The 26,086-nt window shown below is 43.3% G+C and overlaps 2 protein-coding genes across 8 annotated transcripts; one reads left to right on the top strand and one right to left on the bottom strand.

Moving 5' to 3' along the window:
* The first annotated feature begins 301 nt into the window (after positions 1-301).
* LETMD1 (LETM1 domain containing 1) lies at positions 302-8,705 on the top strand. 3 transcript variants are annotated; one of them, XR_005218318.1, is made up of 10 exons: positions 302-430; positions 994-1,145; positions 2,855-2,970; positions 3,582-3,664; positions 5,025-5,211; positions 5,335-5,436; positions 5,544-5,696; positions 6,616-6,712; positions 7,654-7,873; positions 8,343-8,705. XR_005218318.1 is itself a non-coding variant. In XM_037845853.1 (9 exons), exons 1-9 carry the CDS (start codon positions 309-311, stop codon positions 7,722-7,724), a joined length of 1,083 nt encoding a protein of 360 aa, XP_037701781.1. In that variant the 5' UTR covers positions 302-308; the 3' UTR covers positions 7,725-8,332. The 3 variants fall into 3 exon arrangements, 2 of the variants coding, with proteins under 2 accessions (XP_037701781.1, XP_037701782.1); XM_037845853.1 differs by lacking the exon at positions 8,343-8,705 and having other exon boundaries at positions 7,654-8,332; XM_037845854.1 differs by lacking the exons at positions 2,855-2,970; positions 5,025-5,211; positions 8,343-8,705 and having other exon boundaries at positions 7,654-8,332.
* A 492-nt stretch (positions 8,706-9,197) lies between these two features.
* Positions 9,198-23,985, bottom strand: CSRNP2 (cysteine and serine rich nuclear protein 2). Of its 5 annotated transcripts, none has more exons than XM_037845851.1 (6): positions 23,710-23,985; positions 22,662-22,822; positions 18,847-19,082; positions 17,485-17,744; positions 14,254-14,550; positions 9,198-12,592 (listed from the first exon to the last, which is right to left on the bottom strand). In XM_037845851.1, exons 3-6 carry the CDS (start codon positions 18,995-18,997, stop codon positions 11,669-11,671), a joined length of 1,632 nt encoding a protein of 543 aa, XP_037701779.1. In that variant the 5' UTR covers positions 18,998-19,082; positions 22,662-22,822; positions 23,710-23,985; the 3' UTR covers positions 9,198-11,668. The 5 variants fall into 5 exon arrangements, with proteins under 5 accessions (XP_037701779.1, XP_037701776.1, XP_037701777.1 ...); XM_037845848.1 differs by having other exon boundaries at positions 22,709-22,822; XM_037845849.1 differs by having other exon boundaries at positions 22,709-22,818.
* Between the last annotated feature and the right edge of the window lie 2,101 nt (positions 23,986-26,086).

Genomic DNA, 26,086 nt, shown 5'->3' with positions numbered 1-26,086 from the left:
GTGGGGAGTGTGTGTGTCACTAGACTCTTTAAGGAGCGGACGTCCTCGGCATCACAAACCCCACCACTGACATATACCCCGGCTCCACCGGGGATAGTGCCTTTCCGGCGTCTTTATCCAGGAAGTCCAATTCTGGCTCTTCTTCCGCATTTAGTATTTGAGTCCGTCCCTCGCCTGGCTTGTGTCGAAGCCAAGTGGGCTATGACTACCAATCAGCTATCAGGAGAGGCGCATGCGTCTTCGGAAGAACTTGTCGCGCGGTGAACTTTGACCTGAAGACAGCCTCTCCCCCCCCGCTCGCTATTAAGATGGCGCTCTCCAGGTTGTGCTGGGCTCGGGCTGCTCTGTGGGGCTCAGCGGTCATCCCTGGGCCTTTTGTCATCCGGAGGCTGCAACTTGGTCGCTCTGGCCTGGCCTGGGGGGCCCCTCGGTGAGGGACCCGGAGAGAGAAAGGAAGTTTTGATGTCCATTCCCTTCCAGCGGCACAACCTTGCTTGCACGCTGTCCGGAGCCCCCTTAATTCTCCGAGTCCTACCTCCCGACCTTGGCATTTTTATTCTTCTGCTTATGGTTTGCACCCCGGTATCTGCTAGAGACCCGGCTTCCTGATTCTCAGTACACTACATTGTGTGAATTCTTCGCGTGTCCTGAGCTCATCTTTCAGCCTCGCTTTTTCGGCCCAGATTTATTGCTAATGTCTCGCTCCCACCGCTCTCCGGCCTTGGCTTGCTGACCAAATTATCCCTCAGGCCTTGCGCTCCAGACACACCACCCCTGACAGTGCCTGGCTTCTCACCAGAGGCCGTTTCTGCCTGAATCTCCCTTCCTCAGTTTGATTGCTTATCTCTCCATGACCCCACGACTGTCCGTGAATTTCAGAAGTTTCAGGTCTAAGAAAACATTCTTCGAGGCTGGTGTTTTACATTAGGGATCTGAGGTTTGAGAGGGCTTCCAGGGCTGCTTCCCAGACAGTCTCTTTGATCTTCCTTGTAGGTCTTCAAAGCTTCATCTCTCTCCAAAGGCAGACTCGAAGAGCTTGATCTCTTATGTGGTGACCAAGACAAAAGTGATTAATGAGAAATACCATCGTTTCTTGGGTCGTCATTTCCCCCGCTTCTATATCCTGTACACAATCTTCATGAAAGGTAAAAACAAAACTAAAACAGAAATCCCTTGAATCAGCTCTTGGGCAATGTCAGAGAGTTAGAGTAAGTTAAGGTCATTTGCAGGTTCTGCTTTGGGGGTGCGAGCTGGGTTATCTGCTGCCTCATAAATGCTTGAGCAATAAACTGATCCTTATACATTAGTGCTTCTTGAGGATGTTTCTAGAAAAGTATAATGGGAAACAACTGACAACACTCCGGGGGCAATATAGGCATATTCTTGCACTTAACATTTCTTTTCTGAACCACATACCTCACTACAGTAGAAATTCTTTGTCATGCACAAATCTGCCCTGTGATTTTATCAGTTGACTGGCCTGTAAGAGAATGTGGTCTAATACTTGTTGCAAATCTTTCCTATTTGTGGAAAAATTGCTACATACATTTGGTTTCTCAATGTCTTGATTCAAATCAGAGCTCAGGCAGTTACTAGAAGATGGTATAGTGTCAAGTGTTCATTCTGGAGCCAGACTGCCTTGGTTCAAATCCTAGCTTGTCACTTCCTGGCATTGTGATTGGACTGGTTACTTAACCTCTTTGTCCCTTGGTTTTCTTATCTGTAAAATGGAGATAATAATAGAACCTAGCTCTACTAATAGAACAAAGTTGTGAAGGTTAAATAAATCAATACCTGTAAAGTACTCAGAACAGGGCCTGATCCATTGTAAGTGTTCAGAAAATATTAGTTATTAATAATTATTATACCCTATACTTTTATCATAACACCAATAACAATAAACTACTACATTGTAAACTCTGAATATTATTATCGTTGTTACTAGTTTCCTGCATTTGCACAAATTGCTTTTCCTCGGCTATAAAATAGAGATAAGAATGCCTGCTTTTTCACCTCCATCTTTACCCCTAGGTTTGTAATTAGGATCAAATGCAAAAAGAGTCTGAAAGCATTTTAGTTTGTTTTTTAACATTTTTTTAAATGCAATTTTATTAAGATAAATTCACACACCATATAATCCATTGAAAATACGCCATCGTTTGTTTTTTAACCTTTTATTGTGGAAACTGTTTAACACACAAAAGTAGCCAATGTATACTGAACTTCTATATACTAAACCTCACTTCAACAATTATCAACTCATGGCCACTATTCTGACTTCATCTATATACCTGCCTTCTAGATTATTTTGAAGCCAGTCCAGATACAACATTTCATTCATGAATATAAAAGCATTTTTTAAAAATTAAAGTACTAGATAAATGTAAACATTACAGAATGATGATTAAAAATACAAATCATAGAAATATATTGAATTACAGTAATTATAACAGTATTCCAGAGAGGATATGAGTAAATGATATCTGGCTGGGGAATACATAGTGTTAATTGAGCAAGACTTCCTGGGGGTAGGGAGCTTCGAATCTTGGTTTTAAAAAGTGAGTGAGTGATTAATGAATCAGAAGAGGGAGACCGTTCCACAGTAGGTCATATAAACTCAATTTGGCTGTAAGAGAGGTGATATGCTGGGCATGGGGTGGAGTATGAAAATGGAGATACAGGTTGGACTCATAAGAATTTCAAGTTACCAAATCTGAAGCTTTTATTTATTTTATTTAGCATAGGGTTGGGGAGGGACAAAGATGCGTGTGCATGTGAGTGAATGTGGAGTAGGAAGCTGAGGTGGGATTCAAACTGTAATAACATCACACTCTGCTCTACTTTAATGAGGCAGGATTGCAGATGTTATGGGCTGATGCCAAAAAGGCTAGAAGAATAAAAACAAATATGTGGAAGCACAATATAAAGTTTCATCAACTTTCATATCGGGAGATGGAGCATTTGAGACAGGTATGGGCCAGGGGACAGCTATCCAGAAGTTCATGGTAAAATAAAATTAATGAACATCTCAATTTTTTTCTTTCCTCTCTTGTTTACCACCGATAAACTCTTAACTTTTGCCGTGAGATCCAAGTATTGAACTGAATGAGAGCATCAGATTATTTGTTCAGAATTGGGTTAATTCAGAGTTGTAGCCCTCCAAAGAAGAGCTCAAAAGAGTTTCTGGCATGCTTTATGAATGAAAGATGTAAACACTTAAATCCAATTAGTTTCTATACATATAAAAATCTGGAAGGATCCAAAGGGCAACAGGAAAGTAGTTTTTGGTAGTGACTTGATGGATTGTTTTGAAGCTGTAAGAATCTAGGACCCATTTTGCAGATCAGAAGAATTCACAGAGGGATTTGGTATGTGGGGCCCAGTACTAGACATTGAGATTCAAAAGTGAATAGATAAGAGTTTCTGTCCTCAAGGAATTTACTATCTAGAAGTAGATAGAAATAACCTTGATCCTTTTTTGGGCAGTGATAAAAGTTTACCACACATTAGGGTGGAGGGATTGTCCATGGTTTTAAGAGCTTACCTGGTTTAAAACTGCATCTGTGTTTATTTCTGCTTAGTTTCGCCGAGACGTCACCAAGTGCCTTTTCCTGGGTTTCATTTCCATTCCACCCTTTGCCAACTACCTGGTCTTCTTGCTAATGTGAGTATAGCCTTCCATCTCCCCAGCATCTTGGAGATTTGTAGATTTTTTATTAAAAAGTATTTTAAGAAGAGCTTTTCATTTCAGAGGCTGGGCAGAGATTATCAAACTTCCTGCTCCAATCTTATCATTATCTCAAGGTTCCTAAAAGCCACTCAGTAACACCTGGGTGACCTGGCTACATCTCAGCTGTAGACACAGGAGGCTAGATTCTCCCTATCTTTTAGCTGCCCCTGTGTGATGTGAAATCAGATAATGACTTTCTCCATAATCCCTAGAAGCAGCCCCTGAGGGACAGCAGTTTGGGACAAAAGTTCTCTTCAGGAAAAAACATGAATTTCATATTTTGATAACTTAAATATTTTTATTCCTTTTCTTCATATCCAAAGGTGGCATTTCTGAACTAAGATCTTATATGTTGTTCCGGTTATCTATTGTTGCACAATAATCCCAAAGCTTAAAAGCTTAAAACAGCTACCACTTTCATGATTTTGTGGGTCGGGAATTTGGGTAGCGCTCAGGTGGATGATTGATTTTTCTGTTCCATGTGGTGTTGACAGAGGTTGCTCAGTGGTATTTAGCTGGTGAATGGACCAGTCTGGGGGGGTTCAAGGTCACTCATATGTTTGGAGCATTGGCTGGAATGACTGGAAGGCTGGAACTGTCAAAAAGAGTGCCTACATGTGGCCCCTTCCATTTGGTGACCACAGGATAGTGGGACTTCCAGAATGGAAGCTCAGGGTTCCAAGAGTGAATGTTCCAGTGAATAAGGCAGAAGTCACATGGCCTAGCTTTGGAAGTTACACAGAACCACTTCTCTCTTCTATTGGCTAAAGCAATCATCCAGATTCAGAAAAAGGGTACACAGATCCCACTTCTAAATAAGGAGTGTTGTAAAATTTGTGGCCATATTTTAAAACTGCCACACTTTGGATAAATTTGTTTTAGAACAAATTTATTACCTTTTTCCTACTGAGTACACATAAGAGCTCTGCTACAGTTTGACATTGTCAACATCATATTCAGTGTCTAGCTCTGTCTGCAACTCTGCCCAACTCTGTCCAAAGCATGTTCTGCACAAGCTTTAGTTCTAAAGGAGCCATTTTATCTGATTGCTGCATGCTGGAATATTCCACTACTGCTTCCTTTCACATACCTCAGTAATGTTCCTCAAAATTATGCTTCAGTGTATCTTTAGAATGGTTTGAGATTCATTTGGGAAAAAGAACAGTGAGAAAGAGAAACAGTGTCTCTACCTCTTCTTTCTAGTATTTGTGTCTGCCAAATGCTTTTTTAGCTCACTCTGAAAGATGCTACTTTCAGCAGGAGACTTTGTGATTCCTTTTCGTCTTTGTTTCAGGTACCTGTTTCCCAGGCAACTACTCATCCGGCATTTCTGGACCGCAAAGCAACAAATTGATTTCTTAGATATTTATCATGCTCTCCGAAAGCAGTCTCACCCGGAAATCCTTAGTAATTTAGAAAGGGCCATCCCTCTCATTTCTGATACAGGACTCCGGTGGCATCTAACAGAGCTATATACCAAGGTATTTCCCCAGTTGACCATTCCTACAAACCAGGAATCTTGTTAGATCCAGTTTGCACTGAAACTAGGTAAAAGGGTTAGTGAAGACCTTCCTAACATCCAGCAATCTCTTACCTCTCCCAAGATACAGGATGGTACCCACCCCACAATAAGTGATATCCTGGCTTTGAGAGAGTGTTTCTCCAGCCATCCTCTGGGCATGAACCAGCTCCAGTCTTTGCAAATGGTGAGTGCTTGGAGGCCTTCTCTTTTCTGCAGTGTCTCACCTTGCTTCACATCTTTGCTTGAAGTAATAGTATATTGACTTTCTCCTCCTGTGTTGTTGGGTCACAGAAAGCCTTGAGCCGGGCCATGCTTCTCACACCTTACCTGCCTCCTTTCTTGTTGAGACACCGTTTGAAGACTCATACCACCATGATTTACCAGCTGGACAAAGCTTTGGCAAAGCTGGGCATTGGCCAGTTGACTGCTCAGGAAGTGAAATCGGTAAGAGTTTGACTGAAACATCATGCCTCACTTCCCAGTGGATTTTTGAGCTTACAGGAGGCTGGAATCCTTGTTCTGCTTGGTATATCAAAGCCAAACTCTTTATCCTCTCACCTCATTTCTATGTCTTTTTCTCAGTGAATTTAATTAGTGGGAGGTAACTTCCCACAACAATTTTGGTTTATGTTTTTTCCACTCTGGCACTTCAAATACCAAGAACACTGCATCTGAGATTATAAAGGCTTCTTTTCTTGTCATTTTGTCCATGGCCAGTTCATGCACTCTTCCTTCAATGTATGTGCACAGTGAAGAGAAACTGAAACCTTTCCAAATTGCCATGGTGAAAAGTTTCTTGTGGGGATGGGTGTTTTAGTTTCCTAGGCTGGTTAAAGCAGACACCATGAAATGGGTTGGCTTAAACAATGGGAATTTATTAGCCTGCAGTTTGTGGCCCAAAAAAAAGCCCAAATCAAGGCAATGCTTTCTTCCTGAAGACCGGCTGCCAGTGATCTTGGGCTCCTCTGCCACATGGCAAAGCACATAGTAGCATCTGCTGGCCTCTTCCTTCTCTTCCAAGTTTTGTTGCTTTCAGCTTCTTGCTTCCATGGCTTTCTCGCGCTCTCTCTCTCCACTCCGTTTATAAAGGACTCCTGTAATAGAATTAACTCCCATCCTAAATCCTGAATGAGGTGGATCATGCCTTAACTGAAGTAGCCTCATCAAAAGATCCTACTTACCATGGGTTTATACCCACAGGAATGGATTAGATTTAAGAACATATTTTTCTGGGGTACATACAGACCACCACAATGAGTTTATAACTTATTTAAGGGAGACTTAGGATTGTTTGTGAGTCTCTACTTCCTTGGCATATTCATTCTGTGATTATTAAGGACTGTTTCTCTTCTGGGTGGTGTAGGCTTGTTACCTCCGTGGTCTGAGTTCTACCCATATTGCTGAAGACAGGTGTCGAACTTGGCTGGGAGAATGGTTGCAGATTTCCTGCAGCCTCAAAGGTAAGACAAATCCCTATAGTTGTGCCACTGAAATTCAAACCATTTTGCATTCTATTCTGAGATTATTTGGTGGGTAACTATTGAGTACTTATGAGACCCTTACCTAACATATGTGTCTAATTGAAAAGGTTCAAACTCACATTTCTAGAGAGGCTATGCAAATAATGAGTAGATTGTAAGACAGGAGGGAGTTGTGGGAACTATGGGACACACGAGAATGAGTACATGCTTGTCTAAAGCAGTTTCTTGACCTCAGCACTACTGATATTTTGTTGGGGGGTGGGGGTGGTTGGTATCCTGTGCATTACAGGATGTTTAACAACATCCATGATCTCTACCCACTAGATGTCAGTAGCACCCACTCCTCTCCAATTGTGACAACCAAGAAAGTCTCCAGGCTTTGTACCAAATGTCCCCTCGGGGATGGAAATGTGGAGAGGCAGCTGGCAATACTGCCCCAGTTGACAACGGCCAAAGCATGCAAATTCAAAACAAAACAAATATGTTTTGTTTTTTTTTGGCTAAATAAAACAGTATCTGAATGTTGGTATTAGGCCTGTGTGTCTCCTGTTTGCAACCTTTGGCTGGTCTTGATGTTTTCTAGGCATTTGGGCATCAGGGTTCTCTTTGGAGCTGAGAAATGTCCCTCATGCACCAATGAATACAAGAATTCCAAGGTGACAGTGGTGTTTAGTACCATTACCATCTCTGAATTTTCTATGGCCAGAAATAGAGGGAGAAATGATATGAATTTATAGTGGAAAGAAAGGAGGCATGCACGCAGGGCTGGGACAAAGCAGGGAAAGTTTGGAAACAGTAACGTTTTATTGCCACACCTCCCTGCTCTTGGCTTCCTGCTCCAGTACCAAGCCCTGCACACCAAGGAAGTTATAAGGGGAATTGTTCCCTGGCTAAATCACTAACGTTGATGGTGTTTGCAGAAGCCGAACTGTCCCTTTTGCTGCACAACGTGGTCCTGCTTTCCATCAACTACATTGGGACAAGGCACTGAATGAACCATGAAGTGGATGGCTTTGTCCTGCAGTGTCATAGTATAGCAGCGTGGGACCAAACAGCACTTGTGAGCTGTCTACACAGACCGCACTGCACTGTTACATGTGTGAGAGGCAGAGGAGTGAGTGCTGCAGGCCTCCCAGTGTGGTACGTGTGTGGGAGCTGCAGGCATTCCCCTCACAGCTAAAGTGAAAGAGACCCTCTTACCAGGGTGGCCCGTGTGAGGTGTCATCTCACTTCCCTCCCAGTTAGCTGGAGCTGGCAGCCTGCGTACTGGGCTTTTACTGTGTGTAAAGTTCAAGTCCTAGGACATGAGCTTTTTCCCCATGTGGGAATCCTTATTTGGTCTAGAACCCGTCCACTGCCATATTCTTTTCAGCTGTATCTTTTTGTTAATGACAATTTCTGGCAGGTGAGGGGAACAGTATTACTGAAACTGGAGCACTTACAGCCATCCCATCCATGTACTTTGTTGCTCCCCTCAGTCCTTTCTGATATGACCAAAAATAGGGAATTTTTTTGTCCCCTTCACTGGCATGACCTAACCACTTCCTTTTCAAATGTGTTGAACACTGTGGTTAACCTTGACTTTTTTTTTTTTTTTTTTTTTTTGAAGTAACTTATGGGAACATTCTGATTGAACAGATAAAAGGAAGTACAAGTGCTTCTTGAGCCCTTCCCCAGTGTTTACAGGCCTTCACTCCTTTCGTCTTAATTTCTGAGTGGCAGTCCAGCCCCTTTGGATCTGATAAACTCTGCTACCTCCACTGTGTTGCAGCAATCCAACTGTAAGTGGCAGTGGTCACCTTTTTTGGGGCCATAGATCAAACTTGTAAGGGACTAACTACTGCCCAGCCTGAGGAGACCAGCAAGGTCTGCACTGAGGTAGTAAGTTTGTATGTGTACATCAGTGACTTGTAACTTATTGTAAATGCATGAAGCTTTGTTTTTAAATCCAAGTAAAGACTGACTGAAACCAGTTGATGGGAAATTACTTATGCAAACTTTAATCATTTTGCTAAGGCTCCTTTTATAAGACTGATATAAGCTAACTAATGGGGAGACAAATGGTTAGAATAGAACCTTCTGAGGGGATGGCATTTATGAAGGAGCTGATGTGAAGTTGATCCTCTTGATGGACATTTTAAGGTGGTAGCTAAGAATGGAGACTATCACATATTTGAAGTTAGTGGAATTACAAAATAGGAAAGAGGGCTAAAGATAGGGCAGGAGCAAAGCCTGGTTCAGCTGAACAAGTGAGTGATGTATATGGGCAATGAAACAAGACAAGCTTTGCTGCTCCAAAGAGAATATTGTATTTTTCCATCATAAAATGGATTATTAACTGTTTGTATTGTTAATATTAATCCCTAACTGAACTAATTAGTGTTATGGACAAAGCTGGAGAAGCACCTTTTCTCTAACAAAGTAACTGAATTGTGGCCTGCCAAGATCAAGAATAACACACAAATCTTTTGAATATTTCTTTAATATTACATTTAAATATTCTCTTTAAATACAGCATTATCACAAAGTAAGGGACCTAAAAGCCAAAAAAAAAAAATTTTTTTTTTTTCAGAGAACTGACAAGCTTTGGATTCACATTGAAAATACTACCTGTGTATAGTATGTAAGAAAGGAAATTGGAAAATTAAGTTTCAAAGTCGTTTCTTTTATCTAGGCCTAGACAGAGCAGGGTTGATGCTATCTGCTTCTGTGATCAGCGACCTAGCAACCATGAGCAACAATTCTCCTGTCCAACTCAAGTAGCACCAGAAATGAGATGGACCAGGCTGTAGAAAAGGCCCTTTGCTTGACAAGACAGTTAATGCTAAATATTAATATTTAGCATTCAAAAGCTTGGGATCAGAGTGAGTCAAAATTGTAGTTAATGAAGAGAGTCATAGTAAGAAACTACAGTTTTTCAGAAAAATCAAGTATCTTATGGGTTGGAAATGGACTTAATTACAAAGTCAAACTCCCGGTTTGATTTCAAAGGCTAATGGCTCTTACAGAGAAGCTGGAGTCCACTTCCCTAGAGGAGGCTGGAGCCTCACTGGGGAGGGAATGTGTACAGCGCAGCCTCCCTTCCAATACAGACTTTCAATAAGATTTGAGGGCACCAAGCTAAAGTGGAGGAGTGTAACTCAGTCTGTGATAGCACCTCAATCTCAGGTGCTTAGACTCTCAAATCTGTCTTGTGCGGCTAGGGGATGGGGAGTGATAGGGACTCCTGTACTTAAGAACCCCTCTCCAAACATTAAGCCAATCAAAAACAGGAATGAGGAGGAGCGGCAGAATGAATTTAAAGATTTATCTGTATTAAGCACAAGACCTTCCAGGCTCAGCGTTGAGAGATTTTATAGGTAAAATGCTGCTGTACCATACATGAAGGTGGTTTTAACATACCAGGGCCTTGCTAGCCCACAAGAAATGGCTTTATGAGCAAGGTACGCAGAAACAGTTATCTCCACGCCCCCACCCCCCCCACCCGCAGAAAAGTCTTTCACTTCTTTCCTGGTTAAATAAACCATACCAAAAATGAAGCATGATGTAAAGGATGATGAAGTTAAGTGTTTTGCTCACTACTACCCCCATTTTAAAACAGAGGCAAGGATAACTTTGCTAATAAAACAATTCAGTGGTATTCGATGGAACAGATCCTTGAACATAAGCTGGACACAACAGGAACCATATCCCCCCTCTCCCCCCCTGGATAGAGATAAGAACTGAATTCAAGTCCCATTCTATGGATTTCAAAGATTATCATCAGATTTTAATCTTTTGGAACCTGTCTGTGGCATTTTGGAATTGGTTTGGCCTCCAGTTTTTAATATATCATTAAGATGGAGAGTTCAAAAAGCATTTGCAAACATCCAGTTCTTTGGGAGTGAACTGGAATAGTACAAGGACTCTCTAACCCTGTATATCCAAGGACTGAGGGTAGAAAAAAAATAAAATCTAGTTGATAGCTTTGACTGCCATATGCTACATTCCATTAAAGCTCAGATCTCCCAAAAGAGGAGGGGGGCAGGAACCTGGGTGGAAACGCAAACATGGCACAAAGTCATCCTCTTTCCAGACGGCAGCCTGTTCCTGCTGTCTCCTTTGACATAGATTTTAATGCTCCAATAAGCCCTCCTGTGGGATGTGTGAGCCCCAATCTGAAGCTGAGATTGCCATGTGCCCACCAATCTCTCTCTTTTTCATCAAAGGATAAAGGATTGGGGGGAAAAAGGCAAACAGACAAGCTTAATTCTAGTACCTAAGAACACGTGAAAGAAACAATTCAAGTTACAGACCAGGAATCCCCAGTGTGGGGAACAGGTCAGAAAACATCAAACATGTCAAATATTAACTTATTTACCAAATAGGGGGTGGGAGGAGGACAGATTATATTTGTATGAATCCTGGAGGTTTTATACAGAAGCAGCAACCCTTCCACTCCCTTCCTCTCTAGATTCAACAAGGTGACATTTCCACTTGTATTATTACAATACACCAAAATGGGATTATCAGAGTAACCACTGTGAAAAATGTGCTTGTCCCCCATCTGGAGCTCAGAAGAAGAGAAGGGGCTTTGCCATGCTGTTCACATTTTCGTGTTCTGGTCCCTATGTAAAGAATAGCTGCTTGGATTACCCAGCTTCTACGGTGAAATCCAGTTCTTTGTTCCAATGGCCCAGAAAGAGTATTCAGCACTATGCAGACTCACCTGCCCCAAGACCCTACCCCTAGACCAAAAGTGGGGCTGGTCTCCTTGGTTCTGTTTCCCTTTTAAAAAATACTTGTACAAACAATCCTTCCCACCCATTTCTCATAGACCCCAATAAAATAACATGGGAGCAGCAACTGCTTCTACAGTTTTGTTTTGAAATGGCGTTAAGATAAAATAAGGGAATAAATAGAGAATGGGTAGGAGGCTGAATCTCCATTCCCACATCACACTGTCATAGGGAGTTCTAGGGAAGAGTCCTCAGGAGGCCGGTCCTCACTCTGCTGTGAAGTCTTCTCCACCTGACAGCCCTCTTCACTGTCCGTGTGGAAGGGAAGGTTTGAGGGAGCCCAGGAGGAGTGGAAGTCATCATTCTCAACCTCCTCTGGGTTACAATCTTCAGGCAATAGTGCTTCTAGAGTGGGGGTTTTCCCCACCTCTGATTTGCAGAGGGCAGCTGGGTCTGTGGGGCTACAAGCCACCAGTGAGGTAACAGGGAGAGAGAAGACACTCAGATCCTTCTCTTTGGGGAAAGAGGGTGGGACTTCTTCTGTACCAGGCTCTCCCTTCACCCCCAAGACTGGCCTTGGCTCCACCTGATAATAGACCAGGGGCCCACTGTTCAAGTAGGATGGGCTGTTCACCGTTGAGGCAGCTGGGTGGTCCGAGTTCTCGGCAAAACATAAGACAGAGGAACCTGGGGGCAGCTGAGCCTGGATAAGAATAGGGGCTGTGAGGCCTGGGCACAGCTCTTCAGGGACCGCCAAGGGCTCCTCCAGGATGCACACACCCAGGCTCTCAATGCTCGAGTCCAGGCTGGCACTAGAGCCACTGGAGTCTTCCTCTGCCTTGAGCCGTTCCAGTTCCTCCGCACTCTGGAGGTGCATCACTGCTGTCTCGTTTTCAGCAATGAACTCCTGGAAGTCCTGTGTCTCAGAGCCTTGCGCTCCTGTCAGGCTGCAGCTGGCAGTGGGTGAAGGCTCCTCATCTGGGGCTGGCGGGCGGCTCACCTGCCGCTTGCTCTCCAGCTCCAGCTTCATGATGGTGTGGAGGTAATGAGTCCGGACCCGGATTGGATTAAATTCAATGCGCCCAGCCATGTTCCCACAGCCATCGCGGGAGCAGCCGCATGGAAAGGACATACGATCCACCTGAGGGAGGAGACAAGGGAGTTGAGACAAGATGAGCCCAACAGCTTGCACAATGAAGATTGGAGACGTTAGCCGGCAAACAAAGGCAGATTTGAAGTCTTAAAAGAAGAGAAGCAACCAGTTCAAAACATAACATGCAGAGCACAAGATGGGATTTATCAAACCACTTGCATTTTAATTCCAGCTCAACCATTCATTAGTGGTATGACTCCAGGAAAGTCATCTTTCTGGAGTTTAGATCCATTAATTAGTGGTACGACCCCAAGAAAGTCAACTTTCAGGGGTTTGGTCCCTCTTCTAAACAAAAGGTGGACAAAACTCTTGTCAAAGAATGCTTCCAGTTAAAAAGTCCAGAGATACCATCTCTCTGAATGCTGACAGTTCTCAGAGAAGAAATTTAATTGCCTTAGAGACCTTTTCCAGAACTTAACTGGTTTACTGAGACAAAACAAAAGGCTGGGGCTCAAACCTACTGCCTTCTGCAATCACAAGCATGGGAAAGTATCTGGAAGATCTTGCTAAGCCAAAGCAAAACATTCTGGGGAAACTAAGCAGAAGTGCCTTAATTTGCTAAGGTGCTAAATTGAAGGTTCAAACAAAGTAACAGCCAGCTTTTCACTACCTGCTTCATTTCTTCACTGAGGGTTGACCAGGACAGTTTATTTCTGAAACAGTTACCAAGAAAATTAGCTTACAAACTAGGGATATCTGGAAAGGAAATGCTTTCTATCTCCTTTTCCCCCTTTTGGATCCCCAAAAGGAACAGAACACACATGAAAAAAAACAAAAAAAAACCCCACAATATTAAAAACCCAAGTAAGCAAATGAGCATGTACAAATACACAATGTCTTCCTACTAAATCAACTTGTAGAACTCTCCACTCCAGTTCCACCAATTCTTAGGACTGCTCTCAGGTATGTGTATAACAAACTGATTCACTACGGGACTTCAGCCTGAAAAGCATATTTGGCCAGATTCACTACAGCTATTTATTACCTATCTAAGAATAAGAAAGAAAAGTTTGGTTAGGATAAATTCAACCACAAGGCCTCAGCATCCTTTGCTACGACACACCTTCAGTATAAAAGTGTCAGATACATTTCATTCTTTGGGATGGTGCTGCTGCTTTCAATTGAAATATGTTCTCCCTCCCTTGTCAGAAGGCTAGCAAGGGGAAGATGCTTTCTCTCTTGCAGGAGACTATGGATTTAAGCTCTGTCAGGCCAAGTATGATTCTGAATTACAGGATCTGAAAACTTTTATGTTTACAAAATTGGAGGTACTGTGACTAAACATTTGCAGATACTCTGTAGGCCCACCTCATCTCTCATCTCTCTCTACTTTTACCTCAAGGAGTCAGTCAATATTTAAGGAACAGCAACTAAGTATTAAAGGTACTAACCCCTGTTCCTCCATTTGCTGACAGCTGCTTCCTATCACCTCTGAGTTGTGAAATGCAGAAAACGTAATAGGTATCTCCACGGTCTGAGAATCCTGCCATGCTGGTTTGCTTTGTTGGTGGAGAAGGACTGTAAAACTGGAGAGTAGTCACGGTTCTGAGGAAATCACCCCATTATGGACAACCTCCCATGTTCACTGGTACCCACACCACACTGCCCTGACCCTGGCAGCTATAACTCTCAGGCCACCTTGGACTGACCTGGCACTTAATCCCAGCCTGGCTACAGGCACATGCTTCTGGGTCACAGTACAGTCGACAGTCACAACCACACTCTTCCCGGGACAGGCGGATGGCGCGAAGTTCTTGCTTCTCTTCAGCATCAATGCGATGGACCCCAGAAGCCCTCAGCAGGGCCCGTCGCCGTTTGGTGGGCAGAGGTTGCAGGAAGAAGTAATCATCCACCTCCACGTTTTCCACATCGATATCTTCATCTGAGACATCATCCAGTGTCAGGCCATCGGCCTCCACCGACTCCACCGTCCCATTCTTGGTCAGCTGCCAAGAGACAAGAAAGGGTAGCCTCTTGACAGCACAAGCATCCTTACTGAGATCACCTAGAACAGCAATGTCCAACAGAACTTTCTGCTGCGATGGAAACACCTGGGCTGTCCAGTGCAACAGCCACTAGCCACATGTGCAACTGAGGAACAGAAAATTTATTACTGTCTAATTTTAATTAAACTTAAACAGCCCCATGTAGTTAGTGACTACCATATTGGATAGCAGAGGTCAAAAGAGTAACTCCTGAGCAGGAAGACAGGAAGCTTCGTGCAGCTCTACCACCACCCACCAGGGACATCACCTTTCTGAGTCCAAGTTTCTCAAATTCTTGCTTGATCTTCCCCTAGAAGATAATCTACACCCACAAACATATCTTCCACTCCCAGACTTGTCTCCCTTAATTTAGGCTTCTTTACGCTCTAACACAGGGAGAAGGAATATCATCTGCTGGATGTTCCTTGGGATGCAAGTTAAAGGGTTTTTAGCAAAACTAAATAATCTTGCAAAACACCCTTCAACTTTCATCTTACAGAACCCCAAAACACTTTCTGGGGAAAAAAACAAAAACAGTATATTAAAGTGCAGTACAAGGCTACCACGTCTTCTTCAATGAACCTAAATTCCCACGGTGTGAACAACCATCTGTGCATACACATAAAGAGCTTCACTTTATTGGAGAAAAAAAATGGACCAATTATTAACAGCTATCAAAGAAAGCTCTTTGGGCCTAGAAGAAACTTACTGTTTCTAATGGTTTTGTTTTTTTTTTTTAATTTAATTTCAAAGAAAAGCTGTATCTGAGGTAGGGTATTATATATAATGCTGACTGTACTATCTACAGGCAAAACCCTGGGTTCTCTGGGATAAGATGGATAGAGAACCTGGAGAGGGAATCTTAGTGAAGGTCAGGTTGAAGACAATCTATGGCTAAATGAGTTTTGAAAACTCACTGGAGAATTCAAGCAAAGAAAATGAGGCCTCATAATCCCCAGGGCTCTGGAAGCTACAAGCACGATGAAAGCCAAGTGACTGGAGGCTTTGGTCTATTTCATCAGACAACCACAGCATAGTGCTGGTAAAGGAACAACTCCTAGGAGAGATGTGATGCAACAGACCTGGGTAATAAGCTACACACCAGGTTTTTTTTTTTTTTAGGGGTGTGGTAAAGAAATGAGGAAAGAAATAAAGCAGGGTTTGTTGGGGTTCCCTGATCTGTTATTTCTGTACCACAGAGGCTAATTACAAGGAGCTTTTCCATAGACCTTAGGGTTGGTTCCTGTCTGTGTCAGCAGGGTTGGCCTCCTTTTGATTACCATCCCTCCTGCTATCCTCTCAAAGAGATTTAGAGATGCAACAGAAACAAGTCCATGGAGACATGAGAATTTAATATCATGATAGAGGTGGCACTTGAAATCAGTAAGGAAAGCGTCTTCTAGCCATTAAATGGTGTTGGGACAACTGGAGATTCTTTTGAAAAGAAACAGATTCCCAATTCACACCATTCCTAATAATGAATTCCATATAGATACAATGTCAAAATGTAAAAAATAAAATAATAAGAGTTACAAAAATTATAGGTACCTAAAGCTACAGAGCACCAAACAGCAATTGGTGGTGGCAGCCCAAAAGGAAAATAAACAAAAGGCATATGAGTTTTGAATATATATTTTTGAGACCAACTGCCTCCCCTATGCTAAACATGGGAAAAATCTTAAAGAGTAAACTGGGCCCTGGAAGGACAAAGTAAGGGTTTTCTCTTGACATACAAAGATTGCTAGATGTTAGCATTGCTGCTATTTGCTAAATCTAGTTAAGTGGGAGTCCTGTAACTCAGTCTTGGTTTTGCCTGGCTTTGCCCCTAGTTGGTATCCAGTTTCGACAGGTCATTCTACTACCAGACTTAAGAGCTAGGATGTTTCTTCTAGAAAAAGGAAAGAAAGCCTTCACTGAAAATGATGAAAACAGTGTTCACTTGCCCAGCTGCTGCGAAAGCAACAGGAAGGTGATGGCATCAGTGACGGAATTCCTCAGACAGAAATTAGGGAACCCTCAGTGTTGTTCTAGTTAGAAAAACAGGTGTAGGGCTTTAGAAGTAGGTTGAGGGAAGTAGATGTAGGGCTCTCAAAGGGAGAGAGAAATGAGATCTGGTCAGCCTACATCCTTTACCTCCAGTTCTCCAATTCTACCATCTTTTGGTGTGTTTCATTAGAATTTTATCCAAAACCCTAGACAGAATGCAGTCGGTTGCTTTAATATGGGTCAGCATACTTTGGGCCTCAAAGAATCTTGGCCAGGCTGAAAGCAGTGTTTTCTCAATTTGGAACCAGGAACTCTGGAGCGCTAAACAGTGGTAAAATAGCAAATGGGCAGCTATAAAGTGCCACCTGAGATTTATCTTCTCCAGCCCCTTTTCCCTCCTAAACTTGAAGACCTGGCACTATCCCAGATGATAGACACAGTGCTACATAACTCTAAATAACTACTTAGTAATGCTGTTGCTGCACCTATAAAAACATGAGCTAGATTTGATGGGGATTGTAGAAACAGGAGGACCCCTTCAGACAATGTAGAATATCCAAAGCCTGGTCTATGCATCATAGCAATGGACAATCATTTGACAAAAAAATTGAAATACTGTGCTTCCTCAGGTTCCAGGGGACTTGAATGCCTTCAGGTATTCACATTTTAAACTTCTAAAAAATGTGTTTGGTGCGGGGGTGGGCGCATTTTGCTTCTGGTAGACTCCCTGACGGAGACAAAAAGGGAGCCTGAGATTGAGATTTGATTCCATATCTCAGATTCCTCTTTAGAAGGATCTGGATAAGAATCTCTACAGGCCAAAGACAACAGTCAAATCAAAAGACCCAGATGGTTCCCCACTTTATCTTGGCACATGGAAAGCCCTAGATCCCCAGGCCCCTTAGGCACCTTCATCTTCTTGGCATGGAGTTTCTCCTCTTTCAGGTGCTCACGAAGAATCTCCCGATGGTTCACCTCCTGCTCTTGAGCAAACTCACAGAGTGTGTAGCTCCGCACAGAGTTATGGCGCTGGGCCATGCCCAGAGAGCTGCCACCCTGGCTGGGCACACTGGTGAATCCCTGGCGCCGGGCAAAGTAGTATACAGTCACCTGATCAAAGCGTACATTCTTCCTCCGCAGCTGCTTCTGCCGCTTCAGGATGGATGTGGCTGAGAAGGGAGCACAGAGCAGTGTTATTAACCCAGAAATGGTGTGTTTGTGGACCTCCCTCTTTCTCATCCATCTATGCTCTCAATTATTCTCCAAATGGGCTCCCTGTAGCTAGAGACCTGGAACATCTACTGCTCCATACCACTGTTTCCAGACTTACTTCACCTCATCAGATAACCACAAAATCTATTTTAAGACATCAACTGGGAACAGGATTTCTAGGTAATCTTTTCAGGATATAACAGTCTATAGCTGCACCATCCGATACAGCAGCCATTGGCAATTTAAATTTAAATTAATTAGAATTAAATAAAATTTAAAAATTCAGTTCCTCACACTAATCACGTTTCATGTGCTTATTAGCACATATGGCTTGTGGTTCCATATTGGACAGCACAAATCAGAACATTTCTATCATAACAGGAAATTCTATTGGACAGCATTAATGTATAGCAGGGATTGGCAAACTTTTTCTAAGAGGCCAAAGTTTTTTTGGTAAGATTTGGAGGCCATAAGGTCTCTGTTGCAACTATTCAGCTTTGCTATTGTAATGTGAAAGCAATCACAGACAATATGTAAATGAATGGGCCTGGCTGTGTTCCAATAAAACTTTATTTACAAAAACAGGCAGTTAGCCAGATTTGGCCCACAGGCCAACCCATGATCTATAACATCAGAAGTTCTTTCCAAGAACTAATTGAGCCACAGGAATTAAGAAATCTGGAGTTGCCCCAGTTGTCCAGGCAGTAAGCAATTATGTCCTGCTAGAGCTACAATTTCCTAGAACTCTATGAGACTCACGTGGGAAAGGGCAGAGCCCCAGACTCCTTCTTCAACTGAATTCAACCCATTCTGGCACCTTCTACCTACAGTACAACTAATATCAGCTGGAATATATTAGACTTGAGTTCATGATAATAGAGCAAAGAGGTCCCAGAAAGCAAGGTTGTGCTAAGAGTAGGAAAGATTATGATTAGGGCCAAATCCCCAAACTGAGTAGAAGAAGCTGTCCTCAGGGACCTACAGAATCTAAGAGTTACAACCTGGGCTCTTGATGCTTGGGGGATATGGGTGCAGACAGGTGGGGAGCAGCTCACTCACGTGTGAAGCTCGCAGTTGTAGGAGGATTGAGGCTGTCGCAGCTGTCAGCACTGTCACTGCTGGAGATCTCATCATCTGAATTGGAAACTGATGAGCCCACATCCACATCATCAAACTTCCTCTTGAGACCCGAGCCCGTGAATGCATCCATTGGTTTCAAAGGGGTTTCCTTGGGAGCCTACCACTCTGGCCCCAACGCCCCTGCTCACCACCAGCTAGCCAGGCACATTAGGACTCTGCCCAGGGGAGAAGAGGAATCAGCATCCCTATCTTAAGAGAGTCCCTTCCCAAGTCTACATACATGCCCTGTAACTGAAGACAGAAAGCACCTGAGCTAGCACTGACATCCGGGACTCTGGAGACTAGGTCATTTCTCTACTGATTGTGGCTAACACTCTCCTACCTTTAGTTTCCCCTCAGCCCCTCCAGTCTCAGCCACTCTTAGAATAATGAGATGGGTAGCAGCACCACCTTTCCCAGAGGATTAAGGCCTTTGGTTCCAAGCCAGCTGGGCTCTAGGCTTCATTAGCCCCGGGATAACAGTAGCTGCCCTTCTGATCACACAAGAAATCTCTCCAAGGGGCCAGGAGGAGGAACTGGGGATCAAAGGCAGAAGTAGGATTTGCCTAAACCTAGACTAGACCCAATTATTTTTCCTAGTGAAAATATAGCCTGGCATTTCCCAAAGAGTATACCTTAAATACACTAGTTCCATGGATATTAATAGCTTCTATGTGGAAATAGGTCTGTGTCAAAACAGTTTAGAAAACTGTTTATGGCAAAATCTTAAAAGTCTTAATTTAGTAATAAGCAAGGTTTCACAAACCTGATTATGGAACTGTGTGTTTCCAGGATATCTTTGGGGGCAAATGATCCCTCTCAATTTCTAAGGACAGCAGCAGCTAGGAAAATTTACAAGGAGATTCACAAGTGTAAAGTATCTCACCAGGCTCCTAAAAAGGTCAAGTTTGGTACTAAAGAATGGATGGAAAATTAGACTCTGCACTGGCTTCAAGACCCAGAATCTTTCCCAGTCTTGTACCACTCCATAAAATAGGGCTTATCTGGTCTATCATCATCCTCTGTGCAAATGAAAACTTAGCTTTACTAATTTTTGCCCTCTGTAAAGAAACCAGGAAGGGGAAACAAATAGCAAAAGAAGTGACAGTTTATTCTGGTCACATCAATATGGCAGGCAGTGTTTTCAACAGGCTGTCACACAACCAAGGAATCTGTGATATTCCACCTCCAAGGTACAAATCTTTCTCCCACATCTTTCTTTGGACTTAAGTTCCAGCAGGACACGAATCTGCTTCGCAGAAATGCTGTCAGAGCCGTAGCCATGTGTGATGAGGTATGAAGCCTCCCTTGCTTTGCCTCAGTAATGCCAGAGTCTCCCCAGACTATGATCTCACTAGTTGCTAATTATGCAGCAGGAATAACAACACTGCCCAGAAAGAAAGGGCTGCATTACTGCAGAGCAGCTACCCAGAATATACTGTGGTGTCAAGAGATGCCTGCTACAGAGCTGTTTTTCTGGACTGTTTCCTGGAAGTGATTTGCCTGCTCTTGAGTTCTGCTCTACATACTCAACCAGACCTAATAAGTACTTTAGAGAAGATATTTCCTACCCCAATCTATCTATCCAGATTTCATCAAAATTCTGCATTCAAGTCACAAAACGTACCTAGGAAACCTCAGCTAGCATAGGTCCCAGACAAATACACTCCTAAAATAAATTTGGTCAGTGAGAAAAAAATAATCAAATTAAGAATTATAATTAAATGTTAAAATGAGCCCAAAGTACCAGTTTTGTTCTTCAGGTTACTGATCCTACCATCAGAGATCACATTCCTAGGACAAAGTAAGAATGGAGAGAGCCAAGGACGTTTTTATGGGTTAAGATTATGGCTGGATTTAAACATACCTATTAACTTACAACTTTCTCATTCCATTCGATTATTGGGGAAGGGGCTTGTATTTGAGTACTTCTGTGGGTGGGATTTTCCTCCCCACAGATACCTTATCAACCACATGGAAATCAGTCTGAGCTAAAAATCTGCTGTCTCAGAAAGGGCTTAAGTCACAGCTTCAGTTTTAATGGAACACCAGATAGTGTGGCTACTAGGAAAGGGGCATTTTTCTCCGTCTGGAAGTACTCAGGGATTTATGATTGGAAGCAAATGTGCATGCCTATGGTTTGCTCAGGTGTCCCTTTACTTCCAGAAGCATGTGGTTTCTTTGAAAATTCCTATTTCAGACCCGAAAGAGCTTGGGTCTAGTCCAAGATCACCTTTATTGCTAAAATTCTCCACTGTCTTAACCCAGTTGCCCTCAAACTGTAATTTCTCTTGAGGTTACTTTTTGTGCACTTTGGTGCAGCAAAGGATTATTGACTGTTCTATTCTCCTCCTTTCTTTTCCTTTCTTCCCTACTTAAACTTGTGGAATAGTGGTTTCTGGGCAATAATAGGAGGTAAGAAAGAAAGAAGAGAAAAAGAAAAAAAGATGTGAAACCTAGAAAAAAAAAATTTCCTTAAACTGACCTGAATCTATGGCTATATGTTTAAATAATTTGCAGAATGCCCTATGATCTAATTATTCCATTAACTTAGCACTTAGGTAAACTCTCAAGACCTCACTGCTCTAGGTGTCTCTCCATCCTACCGGGGATCTGTTAGCATCACCTTCTCTGCCATTAACCCCATTACGGGGGGTGGGTGGGTGGGGAGAAGAATCTATCTGTTCTGTCCTGAAAATCAATATAACTTAAATTTTAACCCAGCTCTCCTTGTCCAACTCTCTGATGTGAACTTGACTTGTTAGATAAAGATGTTCACTGGGCACCATGTACAACAAACTCTGCATCCACTTCCACAGTAGCCTGAAGAGATCTTTCTTTGCAAAACCACAATTAGAAACCAGTCATTCTTACTTCTTTTAACTACATTTGTAGAGGGATCAATGTCTGTGTTCAGAGATACACTTATGACAAGTTATACTCCCTAGCACATAAACCCATATAGAAACAGTCAAGGTGAAACTAGAGGGACAGGTTGTAACTGACAGTTAACTGTCAAAGTGACCAATTCAAACAACAAATGCTTTTGTAGAAAATGATGCAAACCTCTTTAAAAGCTTTTAAATGCCAGTGAAAAGAAAGGTCAGCTGACATTTTCTGGCTACATGACTTATGGTCTTTTTTCAAGTGTTTCTAGCTGAACATTTCCCAAAGGTATATGAAATAGTTCAGATCTACAGTGTATAGAAGACATTAGACTGGCAGTAAATGAAATACATCTACCAGCATATTGGTATTTTAGGACTAGATATAAGGTTTTTTCAGGCTGATGAGGATTCTTGCAACCATTAAAAAAGCACCATTTAGACTAACAAAGGAGGTTACTGCCCAGGAAAAACTCTGTGGATGCAGAATATATATGCAAAGTTTATGTAATGTAAGTGCTTCTCTTATGTGAGTCCAAAATAATAAAACAAGGTGCACCTCATGTAGAAAGCCTCTCTACTGGGCTGGAACCCAACCTTCTGCTAAAGGTCAAGGGACCAAAATCTCTAATCTAAAGATCATCAGGGTTATCATCTTTAGCTGGGTTAGAGGAAAGAAATATTTGCTGCTAAGTGTTATGATAAACATGAATAAAATGACCTGTCCTGGTTCTCCTTTTATAAAATACTGCAGCTACAATTCTCAAATACTAGGAATTTACAGATCCATGTGTCCTTGTGATTACCACATTTATGAACTTAATAAGCATCCTAAGTTAGCTATTTAGAAACCCGTCCCTCCCATTTTACCTATTCACTGAAACAAGGTTGGAATTGACTTTCCATGTCTAAATTACCATCATTTGGGGGCACAAGATCTTTGTGGGAGAACTGGAACGTGATGCTGCAGGAACCATTAACTCTCAAGGATATCCAGTCATTTATAACTCTGGCACACACCAACATCCTGGCTTTGGAGATTTGCAAGATGGCAAGTGGGAAAAAAAAAAAAAAAAAGGAAAATTTGAATCAACTATGGATTTACCTTGAACTGAAAAATGCAGGACAAGGGGACAGTGTGCCTCTTGGGGATAACTTCTAACATTTCATACTGAAGAACCGTTTGTGTATCAAACTGCTATTCTAAATCCCTTTAAAAGGACGGATCAAGACCATGGCACAAACAGGGATGGATGGCAGTCGGCTGCGTATTAGGGCCTGTGAAAAAAGACCAAGCTAGCAGCCAGGGTAAGTGATGCTTTCATTTTCCCATACCACGCAAGAAAAAATGGGAGACATCAGGAACCTGGGCTGAAGGGACATGTCAAGTCACCAGTTCCCTTCAATGGACATCTCTGCTGAACCCTTCAGCTCTCGGCCCATTTCTCTCTGATGCCTACTAACCTTCCCGCTCATTCCAATCGTCTGCAGCCCATACCCAGCTTTCCTATCCCTTCCTGCCTGCTACTTACAAATTCCCAACCACTCCTCCCACATCTTCCTCTATACCCCCCCTCCCCTTCCTTCACTTCCCTCCATCCTACATCATCTCTACTTCATTACGAACTCGACCCTCTACCGCAATCTTGCCGGCTTCCGCACCGCCCATCGGTCTCCCTCGAGCTGCCCCCGCAGTCTCGCCCGTGTCCTCGGTGCCCCTCGCTCCCACGCCTCTTCCCGGCTCCTTTCCTTTCCAGCGGCGTCCTAGCTCCCCGCCCCCAGACCGCTCCGGTCCGAGCCTCCCTCATTTCTGACCCCTCCATCCGCACGGCTTGACCATTCCTCCACGGCCACCCGAGGGCCGATCCCGAGAAAGGACGAGGCGGCACCCTCCGCCCCGCACCCCCAGGCCCATTACCGGCCCCGCCGCAGCTGCCTCCTCCCGTGATGGTCTCTGCCGCCCCCGCTGCCGCCGCCGCCGCCGCCCTGGCCCGAGTGGGAAGGAAAGAGGACAGAGCAAGTCCTGGGCCCCGCGGTGACGGTCGGGGAGCTCCCGGGGCGGCAGGGAGGGGAGGGAGGGTGGGTGGCCAGGCCGGCCGGCAGGCGGCGGAGGAGGCGGGCGGCTCCGGCAACTCGAGCGCCCCAAGCAGCAGCCGCCCAGAACCGCCCCGGCTCCGGCTAACAATAGGATACGGCTGCAGCGCTCTGGCTCTTATAGGCGCCGGCACGTCCTGGCCGAGCCCCGGGGCACGCTGGGAAACGTAGTCTACGTACCGATCCCACACCCAGCGGCATGCCGGGAGTTGGAGGCAGCGACCAGCGTAAAGCCAACAACCCACCGGCGAACCTGCTAGGGAGGAGGCGTCTCTGCTGCAGCGGACCCTGGGAAAGCGAGTTTGGGGCCGATGCAGCCTTTTGAAGGTGAAGAGGGGAGAGACCCTCAGCTATAGATCTTCAATGACTAAACGAATTTTAACCTAACGCTCTTATCCTTTCGCCAGGACATCGAGCTACACTTCTATGCCTAGGAACATAATCCTCCTTATAGCTCTTGGGGTCTTAGTCTTCAGCTTAGTCTTGCTGCAGCCTGCCCAAGGTATATAGAGAAAAAAATACAAGAAACTGTGATTTATTGAGTTATCCCAATAACGTGGGGCATTATGTATCTCATAATGTGACAGAATGATTTAGGTGATTTCTTTCAAAAAATCTGTAAAACATTATCTCATTTTCACAACTTTGCAACTCGTTTTTTAAGGTGGGTAAAAGGAATACTCAGATGTCAGAATTCGTGTGATTTGTTAAGACCACACAGCCTAGGTTTGTCTCATCCAGACTAGAAGTAAATGTCTCTTCCTTGACCTATAAGGCCCTACAAGGTGTAGGAGCAAAGTCTTAACTTCCCACCCCATCACCCCATCCTATTTGCCCTTTTGTTTCCTTCTTTCCCCCTCCAATATTCTGCTTCAATTACATTGGCCCACCGGCCTTGCAATTCCTTCAACAGGACATCATGTTCTTACCTCAGGCAGGGACTCCTGGAACACTCTTCCACCTGCTAGCCACATACTTACTCCTGTACTTAATATCTGCTCAAATGTTCTTGCCAGATTTTTCCTTAACCATATTTTCTAAAATGGTGCTTTCTCTCCATTTCTATACCCTTGCCTTGTATTTCTTCTTAGCACTTACTACCTGATGTGTTTTTGTTTACTTTCAGTCTTCGGTTGAGTATATTCCATGAGAGCAAGGAGTGTTTTGTTTACTGTATCCTCAGCATCCAGTACAAAACTTGGTATTTGATATTTAGGAACTCAGTACATATTTATTGGATAGATAGAAGGATGGATGGATGGCACGTTGTGAACTCAGGTAAAGCCTATTCCAAAGCCTGGTGCACTTTTCACCATAACCAAGAACTCATGGAGCCAAATTTACTGGTTTCAAAGCCAACTCGGTTTCAGAGTTAGACATGTTGGATGGTCCTGGAAAAAAATGCCAAGAATTCTAGTCCTCTCCTACATGACATCATAGACTCCAAGAAACCAGCTAGGAAACAACTCTGCAAAATGAAAAGCAATGGACCACATACAAAAAAAAAATCTGTAGGGTGCCATGTGCTGTTCATCTTCCTATCTGCTGAAATTTAGGGGTGATATAATATGATCAAGAGCAGGGACCCTGGAGCCAGACTGGAGCCAGAAGGGAGAGGGTCTGAATATAAACACTCTCCCCTCCCCCGCACTCACTAGTGGTATGATCCCAGGCAAGATACACAACTTCTCTGTGCCTTAGCTTTCTCATCTGCAAAATGGGGATAATAATATGTATCTCACAGGGTTTATGAAGATTAAATAGTTAATATATTACAAAATGATTAGAACATAGTCAATGCTATTTTTATCTTAAGCTTCCTATTTATTTGTTCAAAGGATTCTGTTCATGATTCTGTTCTTCCTAGTCACAGAATGCAAAAAAAAGGAAGGAAAGCCCTCAAACCACACTAGAATCAGTGGGCTGAGTGACAAAACAAAACAAAACAACCAGCCTAAAGGCTGTGTTGAAACGCTAAGGTAGTCTCTCAGATGACTGCATACCCAGTTTCAGCAGTTGTAGAAGTACCTAATGTCCAAGTTTTGCTGGTTAATGCCACTAAACTAGAAGATAGCCAAACCAAGATTAACACATCCTTTAAGATGGCAGAATGCAATCTGACAATAAGCTTTGAATTAGGTGAAAGATCTGAGAGTAGTGGAACTGTTGAAATTACATGGCTGTGACATTAGGACCTCTAA

This window comes from Choloepus didactylus, chromosome 8, assembly GCF_015220235.1.
Source record: "Choloepus didactylus isolate mChoDid1 chromosome 8, mChoDid1.pri, whole genome shotgun sequence".
NCBI lineage: Eukaryota > Metazoa > Chordata > Mammalia > Pilosa > Megalonychidae > Choloepus > Choloepus didactylus.
Note: the sequence above shows the minus strand (reverse complement) of the source record. Positions and strands in the feature narration are given on the sequence as shown.